The sequence below is a fragment of the Callithrix jacchus genome, chromosome 1 (genome assembly GCF_049354715.1).
Source record: "Callithrix jacchus isolate 240 chromosome 1, calJac240_pri, whole genome shotgun sequence".
NCBI classification, from domain to species: Eukaryota; Metazoa; Chordata; class Mammalia; order Primates; family Cebidae; genus Callithrix; species Callithrix jacchus.
Window position 1 is genome coordinate 109,117,515 of NC_133502.1, and position 14,002 is coordinate 109,131,516.

Below are 14,002 nucleotides of genomic sequence, written 5' to 3' on the forward strand. Positions count from 1 at the left end.
AACGTGGAGTCTGATGTGTTACAAGTCTGAGAGCCTAGAAAAGCTTTGCTTAAAACGCTAGCATTAATCATTAATGGATGAGTAATACTAACTTATTAAACGATTTCTCAGAATAGTGCCATGACTTGAATTATGCCTTTTGTAACATTTCAAAACACTGAGGTACACCAGAAGGAGGGACAATTATCCAGGAAGGTGAGAGAAAAGTTTCATTTTTGCTGTATGTCCCTTCCACTAGAGGCTAACTTTACCTTGTAGAATCCTAGGAATGCACCTAAACTGCTGAAGTGAGTTAGTCAAAGCCAGATGTTCACCTTATATTAGGCAGGTGAGGATCCTCTTCACTTTGTAACATGTGAAATATTTGACATGCCATGAAGGATGGCAAAACAGAAACTCATGCAAACTTAAATTCTTCAAAGGACAGGAGGCAGATTCTTTCAGAACTGGAGGAAATTTGGGCCAAGACAGATATTGACCCGAAACCAACCCCTACTGGCATCTGTCTCAGTTCAAAGTCTCAGGGCATGTGGGCTCACTTTCTACCCTGGAGCTTCTCCACTTCCCCTTCACCCCTCTGGCACATGGTGCTGTTTCACAGTACTCCTGGACAAGGCAGTTGAGCACTGAGACTCTGGCAAGGAACTTAAAGTTAATGAGAAATTGGTATACCTGATCGCACAGTTCCTGAGGATTCTAGGACATTTTCCTCCAGCCTAGGTAGTCCAGATTAAGGTCTGTGGTATGATATATTCTTTAAGACCAGAGTCTAAAAGAACCAAGCTTTTGTGAGAGCTCTTCAGATATGGCTAGCAACTGTTAGCCTAAGAGTAGAAAGAAACTTCTCCCATGGTGGGAAGTGGGTAGTAATGGACCTGGAGGTAGGAAACTGGAAGGCATGGAAAGGAAACCTGGCTCTCATCCACATAACCCCAGTAAAGGTATGACGATGATAGTAACCCTTATCAAAGACCGCTGCTCTCTCATGTGAGCAAGGACTGTGTAAAGGAAGGTCACCAGACAAGCCCTCCTTGGCAGTGACAGCTTCTTGAAGTCTAGAGTAGCTTTGTTCCCTGAAGCATTGTCTTGCCCAGTTTATGTGGCATTTATGTGCCTGTCCTGTGTCATTTTGATTATTTGCTTTTAGGGCCTGAGTCCCCAGATACCTAAAGCATGTATAAAGGTCAAGTTAAGTACAGCTGCCAAATATTAAGACTTTTTAGTACAATAAACTGCTGTTTAAACGTTGCTAGCAAAGGTGACAACCTCCAGGCTTAAAAGAAGTGAAGACCTGATCCAAGTGTTTCTACCTGTCATAAAAGTTAATAACCATAAAGTTGACTTGAGTCATTTTATTACAATTTTGGAAGAGGAAAAAAGTCATTACAAGCCCCTTCTGTTCCTGGAGGGGTATCAAACTGATAAGACTTAACAGGAACTCCTAGAGGAGAACATGACCATAAGGTCAAGGGAACAGATAGTACCCAGCCTCATGGCTTCGGGTTTTGATCCCAAACCCAGAAGACTTGGCACACAGCATAGAAATATAGCTAATTCACTTTCAATGTCTAGCCCATTTTCTATTTCTGACAGAATGTAAATAAAGTTGCTCTTTTCAGTGCAGGGAAGAGTGCTTAAGATGAGACAGTTGCCTACATGACTTCAAGTCATGATTGAATTCACTTTGGATACGGACTTTCATTTGGAAAACCACCTTTACATACTAGCCTATAAGAAACTAAATGCATTAAAGGGCTTGATGAGGTCTATGTTGATGTTCCTCATACATGTACCTGCCTTAGGGAGCTCCTTGTGGTGGTCTAATACAACCTCCCTCTCCATAGATAGTTGATAAATTCAAAATTGCTTAGTTTGGTCCCTGCTAGTTTAATCTCAGAAGAATACTTGGGCAACAGTGGGACAGACGACTTTCAAGACAAACAGTCTGAAAATACTGTCTACTGAGGTTATGGGTGAGATATACTTTTTAAGCAGAAGTAAGTAGTCCAGGGACAATTTTTTTCTGCCACCTAAAGAGTTTTGGGCTAGAGAATCTGAGGACTGAGAGTTTTTCTGAAACTCAGGGGTAGAGTCTGCCTTTTAAGTAAAAATCATCTCAGTTTTACTCTCTGCATTTCTCAAACTAAATGACTAAATCACCGTCTCTTTGCTAAGTTCTAAACACTGTTAATACCACTTAGTTACATACAATAACTGCTCTGCAGGAACCAAATGAGATGGCAGGTGACACAGGTTGAGTGTTCCTTATCTGAAATATTTGAAACCAGAAGCGTTCCACAGATTTTAGGTTTTTTTGTTTTGTTTTGTTTTGTTTCCAGACTTTGGGACATTCACACATACATAATAAGGTATCTTGGGGATGAGCCAAGTCTAAACATGAAATTTATTTGTATTTCACATACACCTTAAACACATAGCTTGAAAGTCATTTTATACAATTTTTTTTTTTTTTTTTTTTTGAGACAGAGTCTCACTCTGTCACCAGGCTGGAGTGCAGTGGCGCGATCTTGGCTCACTGCAACCTCCCCTTCCCCGGTTCAAGGATTCTCCTGCCTCAGCCTCCCAAATAGTTGGGACTACAGGCACACACCACCACGCCGAGCTAACTTTTTTGTATTTTTAGTAGAGACAGGGTTTCACCATGTTGGCCGGGATGGTCTCGATCTCTTGACCTCGTGATCCACCCACCTTGGCCTCCCAAAGTGCTGGGATTATAGGTGTGAGGCACCATGCCCAGCCTATAGAATATTTTTAATGATTTTATACAAGAAACAGAGTTTTGACTGCAACTTGTCACATGAAGTCATTGTGGAATTTCCACTTATGACCTCATGTCAGCACTCAAAAAGTTTTGGATTTTGGAACGTTTCAGATTTTGGATTAAGAATGCTCAACCTGTACCATAAATTTAGCATACTTTTACCAGTGAGTGAAGTCTGCTAAGAAAGCTTGGGCCCAGTAGTTATTTTGAGTCTTTAAGCAAGAGAGTGTCTGGGTCCTGTGAGGATAAGTATGGAGATTATTAGAAATGTTTTAATGCTTGCTTAGAGATCCTTTGTCTGCTTAGTAGTTTAGAGATGCTGGAAACTATAAGATGTGGCCGCTGGCTAGAAGAGATGATTTTGACAACTCAGGGCATTTGGGTAGCCTTTACGTTTATAGGCAAGATGGTGGAGATGGGGGGGGCCTTCCAATTTGCCAAGGAAGGGACATAACAGAGCCTTGACTATAGACAGCATTTGTGATTACATCACATGTTAGAACTTAATAGTTCTCCCACATACTGTGAGTAAACAGGGTTTCTATTTTATAGACTGCCTCTAATCTTTCATTTTCTTAAATGAAAATCCCCAGATCTGAGTTATTAACTTATCTTTAGGTTCACTAAGTAGGTTGCAGATTGATGCTGATCATCTTTGTGCATCTCCTTGAAACCACTTGATGTACATCTGAGTACCTACAGTATGGCACCAGGCATGGAAACAGAGTGACCACAGCACTGGTTCTTTCCTTTGTGGCACTTAGTCTAGTGGGGAATCAAAGCAGGAAACAGTGAGCCAAAGACAGCCTGGAATAGAAGCTCTGAACAGGAATGAGCAGATCCAGTGTTTAAGACTTAATTGTAACAGAGACAGATAGCAGCTGAAGATTGCTGGAGTTTGTGTATGCGCTCTGGGTTCTAGCTTATGAAGTTTCCCTAAACTCAGGAACTTAGATGTCAATATGAAAAAGCCAGAAATGATCCTGTCTCTGCAGATAATCCTACAAAGGTGATATGATTCAAGCAACAGTGGATTACTGCCAGTATTACAAACAGCATTGAAACATGTCAAGTAAAAAAATCTGGGTCTGAGACATCAAACTCCTAACCTTACCAGTTAGCCGCCGCTAACCTTCTCAGGTGTGGGAATCTCTCTTTTCACATGGAAATGAGGCTGACACACTCATTCTGACAGACAAGTGTGTGAAGATGCACCATTTTTAAAGATAAATTGCTATAAAGATGAGGTGATTGTACCCTCATAGGCATAGGGAACAGGGACCTTTATAACCTAGAGTCTTTCAAAGTACCCAGCTAGTAAAACAACCAGTCACACTTGGTTTCAAGCTCTGAAAAGCAGGGGGAAATGTTTTTGACGAAAGTCTTTGGTTCAGACCCGCTTTACCAGTAAACTAATGAATCAACTCATGTGTCTGGGAGTACCAACTAGTGTCTAGAGGATAAAGGATGTCAGGCCCCAGGTCCTGAGTTACAAAGGTAAATTGCAGGCCATGCCTTAGGGGATCTCTGTGTCTAAAGGTGAAAAATGGTAGCTGAACTCATCTCCTTTTGTGATGGCTGTGTGACAGGGATTAGTATGAGAAAGCAGCCAGACCATACGTAGTTCTGCCAAAAAAGGCACTGAGGCCTCATTCAAGAGTACAGTCTGAGCCCACTCCTGGTGGATGAGGGGACAAGCACAACATGAACAAACTGAGACCAAGCAGCCACGAGGAAGGGCAAAGCTATGGGGAAGTGAGGTGGTCCCCGCCAAGCTGTTAGCTCAGCTGGTATAGCCTGAACAGATGGTGGATGGTGGCCAGTAGGGAAAAGTTTGAGGAAATTAGTAGGGAACATAATCCTAGAGGCAGTGGTAAGCCGAGAAATGACCCCGTTCTTGGCTATTCTAGGTTGCTTGAATCACTAGGTTGCTTGATATGGGTAGAGAATGAGGCAGCCGCCTGTAGGCAAAGGAAGGAGAGGTTTAAATTTAGATCAGGTGAGAGAGGAGGGGCTGGGCATGGCCAGGGTTTGATGGCCAAATGTCAGGGAAGAATTTGGGCTTGTTTCTGGACTACCGATTTAGAGTAAGTGATGGGGCCAAAGATAGAGCACACAGTGAGGGAAAGAGAGATTTCAGAAGAACCTCTGCCTGTTAAGACACCCAAATAAATTTTTCCTACAAAATAGTTTTGAGGGCTTCAGTTAGATTGTTACCATCACGTGCACTGTAAAAGACGCATTTATCTCCTGTGTCCCTCTGGTGATGAACATTAGGCCTATGAGGGTGTTAGTAGTATATGTTACAACCCTGAAAATGAAAAGAGCCATTGGCATTATAGGTGGAATCTGTAGCTTCTTAGTCTTAGTGCAGTGGTTCTCAAAGTGTGGACTGAAATTGGCAACATTAATTCAATGTTAATTGAGCATGTGTCAACATTGATTCATTAGAAATCCAAATGTAGGCCCTGTTCTAGACCTACTGAATCAGAATCCAGGCTGGGGCCCAGGCCCAGCATTCTGTGTTTTAACAAGCCTTCCTGGTGATTCTGATGGACACTGGAGCTTGAGAATGAATTAGTTTACCACTCACAGAAGCTAACGATTTTCAAGCTATGACAGATGGAGGGTCTGTCCTCTGACTTGAACCCTAGACAAGAAAACCAAGAGCTGTAATCTTTCTAGAAGACCTGCTGAGGAATTCTAGCAGCATTTAAAAAAAAATTAGAATGGGGAAGGAAAGCAGCCCTCCATGTCAACCACAAAGCTAATTTTAAATTGATGCTCAGTAGCACAGTATCTGGAGCCAGAGTGCCTAGGTTCAACTCCTAGCTCTGCCCGGGGCAATCTGGGACAAGTGACTGTACTTTCCTTCTCCAAACAGGTTTCCTGATCCCTAAATGAGGAATAATAGAGCCAACCATGCAGGATTAAAAAATTTAAAGGCTAACAGGTATGAAGTGCTAACAGGTGTGAAGTGCTAACAGGTGTGAAGTTTTAGAGCTGTGTTTGGCCAACAACAAAAGCATTCAGTTGTATCTATGTTCTTAAGATCAATTTGATATAAATGGAAAAACTGGCAATTGACCTGTAAAGTTCACCTATTTCAGCAGTGACTCTGAAGAATTAGCCTACATATTCACCAGTTTTTAGTGGCCCTTTAACTGATTCTTTTTTTTTTTTTTTTTTTTTTTTTTTTTTGAGACAGTTTCACTCTTGTTGCTCAGGCTGGAGTGCAATGGCACTATATCGGCTCAGTGCAACCTCCACCTCCTGTATTCAAACGATTCTTCTGCCTCAGCCTCCTAAGTAGCTGGGATTACAGGCGTGTGACATCACGCCTGGCTAATCTTTGTATTTTTAGTAGAGACAGGGTTTTGCCCTGTTGACCAGGCTGCTCTCGAACTCCTGACCTCAGGTGATCTGTCCACCTCGTCTTCCCAAAGTGCTGCGATTACAAGTGTGAGCCACCATGCCTGGCCCACATGGGTTCTTACACTGTTTCAGATGCTGACTTTAAGGCCAGAACACAACCTTTGTGCTTGACAGCTCAGCTCAGAGCATTTCCCTTAACACCTGTTGTGGTACTTTGCCTCTTACAAACCCTCCTCCCTGTAGGAAAACTTTTTTGCTGACTCAGAAATTTGCTTGTCCTGAAAGGAGTTTTAGCTTATGAATAGAAAGACTGGCATTAAAAGTGGCAGGCAGTAGAAGTGAACTAAACTAAAAATAAATGCCCTTAGTGGCCCTAGAAGTGCCAAGACAAATGGACTGAAGGAATTCCAGCAAATAAGACCCATATGCTCAAGCAGTGAGTAAGGGCATGAGAGATGTAAATGCTTGGCCCTGGTGGCCCCAGCAGTGTGGCAGCATGAGCCTCTGTGCGGATTGAACTGTACTGTGAACCTGGTACCCAGAGACACTTGCTCTGTATTCTGGGCATGCATGTTGGAGTGCACCTCCCAGGGTGCTTCTCAGAGCCCCAGAGGGAGATGTGTAGTCCATCTGGAAGGCTTGGTATTCACTCAAAGGCCAATGCCATTTTTTACTGAAGCTTACATATTGTTCTCCCATGTTAGTCCCTGCAGGGAAAAATAGACAATGGCAGGCTGACTTCCATATGCATTAAAAACCCTGAGTCTCTCTCTAGGACATTGGCCTAGACAAGGAACTTATAACAAAGACCTCAAAAGCCACAAAAACAAAAATAGACAAATGGGACTTATTTAAACTAAAAAGCTCCTACACAACAAAGGAAATAACAAAGTGAAGAGCACCCTGCTAAATGGGAGAAAATATTTTCAAACTATTATCTGACAGGAGACTAATATCCAGAATATACAAAGTCAAGTAACGGGGGGAATAAAAACGAATAATCCCATTCAAAAGTTGACAAAGGATATGAATAGACATTTCTCAAGAGGACATAAAAATGACCAACAGATACATGAAAAAATGGCTACCATTACTAATCACCAGAGAAATGAAAACCAAAACCGCAATGACATATCATCTTATACCAGTCAAAATGGCTATTACCAAAAAGGCAAAATACACAGATGTTGCTGCAGATATGGAGAAAAGGGAACTGTTATACACTGCTGGTAAGAATGTGAACTAATAGCCACTAAGGAAAACAATATGTAGATTTCCCAAAAAACTAAAACTGGAATTAACATTTAATCCAGGAATTCCTCTACTGGGTATCTACCTAAAGGAAAAATCAGTATATCAAAGGGGTACCTGCACTGGCATGTTTATCGCAGCACTATGCACACTAACAAAGTTAAAGAATCCACCTAAATGTCCATCAATGGATGAAAGGGTAAAGAAAATGTGGTACATATACACACTGGAATACTATTCAGCCATGAAAAAGAATGAAATCATGTCATTTGCAGCAGCATGGGGATGGAACTGGAGGTCATTATGCTAAGGGAAATAAGCCAGGAACAGCAAGACAAATATCTTATGTTCTCATATGTGGGAGCTAAAATATTTTATCACATGGAAAATAACCGAGACTCAGAAGTGGGACGACAGGGAGGGCAGATGAAGTGGATTAAAGAATACAGACAGACAGTAAGATAGAAGAAATAACTTCAATGACTGTACTTAACAAAACTCAAGTGATGGACCCTGAATCCTCTGGCTTCATCAGTATACATTCATTATATATGTAACAACATTTCACATGTACCCCATAGATTTATACAAACATCACCAGGAAGAATCCTGAGTTTCTTGGAGCCAGTGAACTGCCAATGTGTCTGTGTAGCAATGTTGACTCTTTAAAGAAGGGAGGCTCCTAGGACATAGATACCTTGAAGTAACTGTGCACAGTCTGATTCCATCTATATAAGTGACAGTACAAGGGAGAAATTTTTGACACTCCAGGAATTCATTCATTACAAATTTAAATAGCCACATAAGTAAGTAGGTACAAGTGACTTCCAACTCCTTCACCCAAAGGAGCAGAGATATTCTAAGTATTAGAGCTGGAAGAAAACCTAGACAATTTCTTAAATCAATAGAACCCTTTTCAAATTCTTACACCAAAATCCAATATTCAAAAGAAAGTCTTGATAGAGGCAGAGGACACCTCTAAAAAGCCCCTGCTATTGTGGCCTTTCCCTCCACTTCAACCAACCCTCTAGCCTAAGACATTCTCATGAAACCTCATGGCTTTGGGGAACCCGCTAACAATTGCATTTTACCCCAACTTCTCACCTGTCTGAGCAGAATTGCCTAGCACTTCTACTTCCAAGCTATTTTTTGAGGTGTCAACGGCTTTAGCTTAGCCTTAAGAATTAAAAGAACCTCAAGTATACATGAGTTCAAGCTCAACTAGTTCTCTTTATGAAAGTATAATACTGAATTTGAGGCTTAACTTTCATGGATGGAAATAGACTGCAGGTCCACAATCCTGTAATCCCCAAAGCCCTGAAAATCAAAAGCTGCTTAACTCGTTTGGTGCTTTCGATTCTCCTAGAGCTCTGCACAGCAGCAGTCCCAGCTGAGCACCAGAGGGGGAAAGGTAGAACCTTTTTAAAAACTTGAACAGAAAACTTAACAGTGTTCCAGGCAGGTGGCTAAGGGCTTGGCATTTGATTTAGTGTCTGAGCTCCCTTTCTGTGGGAAGCAGAGAATTAAACAGAACTAGGGGGCACTTTCTGCCCAGTAGCAATCCCTTAAAACAAAGTGCTTAGGAAACTAGGAAACGAAGAGGCATAGCCATACAGCTTAAGGTCTTTATTTGCCTCTCCTTAAAGAGTCCTTTATAAAGCCAGCTTGTCTTCCCACCCCCACCCCAATGTTGTTCTTTTAAACAAACAGGGACATTTTAGCAGCATGCTGTACTCCTAATGCCTGTTGCTGCTCCTTCCTATGGGGGGCTGGGGAGAGAGTGAGAGAGAGAGAGAGCACGAGCGAGCTATGTTAAAACACAGCTTTATGATGATCAGGCAGAAGCTGGAGTAAAGTGGAAATATCTGAGTTGAGAAAAGCTAGAAATTAAACTCCTTTTTGGCTTTGGATATTTTCTTAGCAGAAAATGCTGATGATGCCTGTCCTGAGTCTGCTCAATATAGACTCTTGGAGCAGAGCTGCTGGGATTTTAATAGAATTTATTACTGTTGATAGCTTATATATTACAACTAAATTCAGAGACCTTCTTTAAGGAACAGTAAACTAAATATCACCCTTGGAATACTGTATGCCCATATCTAATCCAAGGCCACTCTAAGTGCCTATGAAATCTGTAGCTTCAAACTCATTTTTAAGGAGGTTGTCTTCCAGGTACCTTAACCGTGGGGTGAGAAACTATCATTTGACATTGACTTTGAAGTTCCTATTCAAGTCTGATTACGGGGTTCCCATTTTAACTATGCAGATACCAATGTCAACGTCTCTGTCTCGTTTGGACTTAATACCTTTGGTAACTAAAACCTTTAAAAAAAATCAGAGGCTTTCAGCCTTCACTGTATCCTAACTGCAACCTCGCCAATCTTTCCAAGTATATTTATACCTATGTTCTCAGACTACACATCATTTTTTTTCTAATTACTCAAGGTAGATTCTTACCACTTTCACAGTCCCCAAAGGTAGTAAGGTTATATAGAACTACAGGACATGTGCCCTCAGCACTGAGAATATTGCAAACATTAAGAATGCAGTGGAAATGAGGGGAGAGGGGCGAGAGGAGAGGTACCAGGTACCTCGTATTTGGTTTAACAGAATAAAAAGGAACAGGTGATGCTTCCAGACAACAATCTACCCTCGTCTTTTTCCCTTCTAAATCCCTAGTATGTTACAAACAATAAAACATGTGAGGAATGAAAAAGTACTATGAAATGAAGGTAGGGAACCAGTCTGCTTTGTAGCTGGGTCCTAGGTTAACCAGACTCATGGGAGCAGAGTGATGCATGTAGTCTTAAAAGCAATATATTTAATATCCAAGGAAGTAACCACACCCATATGGTCATCCTGATTTGGACCACATTTTAATCTCCCTGGGAAGAGCCACAAAGCACAGAATGCTCCCAGACAGCAGGGAGTAGCTGACACTAGGAAGACCAACTCGGGTATTATGCACATAACACAAGAGTTCCAGTCTGTGCTTGTCTCTGTAATATCAGTTCTTATGCCAGCATGCCACAGCTGCAAATGCTGAAAGGTGGCAGGAAATAGGAAGGCTTTCTGCTTGAAAACCCTCCCTAAGTAATCTGCGTGAACTATATGATTCCACTGTTTTTTTCAAATATTTGCAGTATATTTGCTTTCAGCGGCCACATTTGTGCCTTTTATCGCAAAGCAATCACATCCGCCAGAAGGACAGAACTGCTAATGATAGGAAGCACCTGAACCTTAGCTGGGCTGTGCCGGCAAAAAACCAACTGTCCCACTTACAAGTCTTAGTTCACACCACTGTGTGAATTAAATATCCATACATTAAGCATACGAAAACTGAGAATCAGAGAAATAGAATCTATGTATCTTCAGCTCTACCTCACTTTCCTTTTCTCTTGTCTCTAAATTACAAATGATCTTCCTTTGCCTCTTAACTGTACTTTCTTGTTGCTTTTATCTTGGAGCTGTTTTGTATACCTGTGTTTTTCCAATTAGACCTAAATTTCTAAGAGGAGGAATCATGCATTAAACTCTGCCTCTAACCTCTTCTTGCTCTCCTTCTTCACTATGCTTGTAATAGAAACATCATTAATGGATAAGAGTATGGATATGGACAAGAAATGCCATTAAAAGATTAGGACTTGGCGGATTATAGTCACACATGTAGTTTCAACAAATGAGAGAATGAGTCTAGAGGCAGAGATGATGCTTCATGTGGTCTCTGGGCAATCTGGGTTCCTTCTATATTGGTCTGGCTCCATTTGCCCGAGATCACTATTCCAGTCATCGTGTTCAATTTTCAGGTACCAGAAAGAAATAGATAGAAAAAAAAAGGATCCTTTCTCATTTTAAGGACATATCCCTAAAGTCATATACACCATTTCAGTTTACATTCCATTAGTCAGAACGTCATTTCTTGGCTACACCTCACTGAGAAAGAGGCTGGGAAATCTAGTGTTTAGTCTTAGCATGTACCCAGCTAAGAACTCAATTACTGTCAGTCACTGCCTTAAGATCCATCCTACTCTGGCCCTTAGGATGTTACAGCTTGCCGAGTCCTCAGTGTCCTTGTGAGAAGGTCCCCATCTATGGGTATTAGGTATCTCAGATCTATAACCTACCACCCTCTATCCTTGCTTTGCTGAGTGTTCCCTTCTTATGCTAGGGAGAAAAGCCAAGTGTGAGCCCTCCCAATTCCAGTGCACAAATGGTCGCTGTATTACCCTGTTGTGGAAATGTGATGGAGACGAAGACTGTGTTGACGGCAGTGATGAAAAGAACTGTGGTAAGTAAAGAGTTTGATGACCTAAGCATTCTGTTAAAATATGTTATCTTAATCTGAAAATGTATTGAGATTCCGAAGATAAAATCCCCTTCTAACAATTTCTTTGAAAGAGTCCAAAGAATCTATACTTCTCTAAAAAAATAAAACTGAATATTTGACATGAGGTTATCAACTTGAGTATGGAATGATAAGGTGGGGTTCCATTTAAACGACGGGACCTAGTTTATCTTAGATCAGGCAAACATGGAATAGGAAGCTGGGAGAAGGGAGAAGTGTCCCAGAAATAGAGACAGACAGAAGATTGCTTAGAAGGGCCTTTTTCTCCCTTTTAATTTTCAGATGGTTCCAATCCTAGAAAAGAAAGCAAGCCAGGGACATGAGAAAATCCCATCATGTTTCAGGGGGTTAATTAACCCCTGACATAGAAACTACAAGCCAGCACAGATCAAAGATCAGATAAGGCTTCTCTTTTAATTCTCTGCCTACAATAGTCGCTAATTCTAAAGCATTAGCAGGGCGGAAGACATTCTCTCTGCAAGAGAATGGGGATACAGTGTCACATCCATCAATCAGCATCTATCAAAAGATCATTGTGAGAAATGCCTATGTATGCCATTTATATAACCTTATGTCAAGCCAGAATAGCTGAGAACTGAATGGCAAGATCACATTTAGAAACCATGAATACATGCTGAAGTTTGCTCCAGGATCCCTTTGTTCAGTGTTGTAAACATTCTGAAACAATGTTGTATGTGAATATTGGTGCTAACATTGTCATTTATCTTTTAAAAGATGTTATGTAAAGATTTTCACTATACAAGGTAGAAATACGAAGAAAAGTAGAGACTAAATGTAGGTTTCCTCAACTGCCATCTTGTTATTCCCCTAATTCTTCATGCATCGTTACTAAAATGCTATACAGTAAACATCATGGCAGACCTTGTCCTAAGCCTGATCTCTCTGAGCAATATCACAGGTGTTTTCATGCCAATGCGCAGAGCAGATCAGTAGCTCTTTTGAAAGTATAAGAAAGCCTAATCTTGCATGTTCTTCACATGTACCCCAAAACCTAAAATGCAATAAAAAAAAGAGATTGAACATGGAAGTGAAGAGGGAGAGGAAGTAGAGAAAATAAAGAATTACAAATAAAGCAATTATAATGTTAAGTTGTTTTCATGAAATATAAAGTATTTCCCTCAAAAAAAAAAAAAAAAAAAAAAAGCCTATTCTACAGTCTCAGGGAAGAAATTTAAATCCAGTCTCAGGACCAAGAATAATTCTCTTGTGCAATACTTTTCCATCGTTTGTATTTTAACATTGAGAATTTAATCTATTCCACAAGACATTGAGTCCCATGCTATTTCTGGGTTACCTAGGTGATTTAGTTCTCTCACTAAATATCTCCCTAGAGAGTCCTTACTCTTGTCAACTATTTTCCTGTTGTAAGTAGCAGTTTTTCCCTCTATTCTAAACTATATATTTGGCAAAACCCATTGCTTTTTCTTAAAAAAGTAATTATTCTCTTTATGTTGTAAAAGTCTCCTTTTACCGTCTGACTCAGTAGGAGCTAATCAGGGTCAACTTGGGATTTCTCTAAAATAGTCTTGTATAAATGCTCTCTATTAGCCACATGGTAGGAGAGTTTGGGAAAGAAAAGGAGGTAGATGTAAATCTAATCAAGAGCATTTGACATGAGAAAAATGCTTTGCCAAAATTTGTCTCTATCTTCCATGTGTGACAATAGAGAAAGAAATTGGGAACATGACAATCAGGGAAGCTCTGAATGCTTACTTTGTTCCTCTGTGGAAGAGGAAAGCTATGGAATTAACTTAAAACTTCCAAAGCTACCTCCCATTTGTGGTCTAATCTCTTAATATGGAACTTGGTTACAATATTTAGCAGGGTTCTTTATTTCCAGTATGTCAACGGGCATAGTCAACTTAATCTTAGATTCTATAAGCCATGTGCTTCTGCTGATCCCAATAACCCATTCTTTTATAGTGTTAGGCTGAGCTAATTAATCAGCAATTTAGGTACTCTAAATATGTAACTGTTAATTCTGTTCCTCTGTAGCACATCTAAATTTCTATTGGTCTCTCAAGGCCTAATTCAAATATCCTTTCTTTACCCTCCCAGTCCATGCTCCAAATGAAGAAAGATAACCCTACAGCAATTTGTCTGTCTCTGTTTATCTTTTACTCAAACTCTGTGGTATACAACCAATCTTTCACATCCTCATTAATTTTCTAAGACTTAAAATTATGGGATCTCTCTATAGCCATTTCGCTACTCTTTCTCTTGCAACT

General features: G+C 40.6%; 1 protein-coding gene across 4 annotated transcripts in view; it reads left to right on the plus strand.

Annotated features, from left to right (window-relative positions):
• The window catches only part of VLDLR (very low density lipoprotein receptor), a 38,681-nt gene that overhangs the window by 2,213 nt on the left and 22,466 nt on the right, over window positions 1-14,002 (plus strand). For all 4 annotated transcript variants that reach the window (XM_002742895.6, XM_017973349.4, XM_017973353.4 and 1 more), the window contains exon 2: window positions 11,577-11,696. In XM_002742895.6, the coding sequence (XP_002742941.2) occupies window positions 11,577-11,696 (120 nt within the window). The remainder of the gene's footprint in view (window positions 1-11,576; window positions 11,697-14,002) is intronic.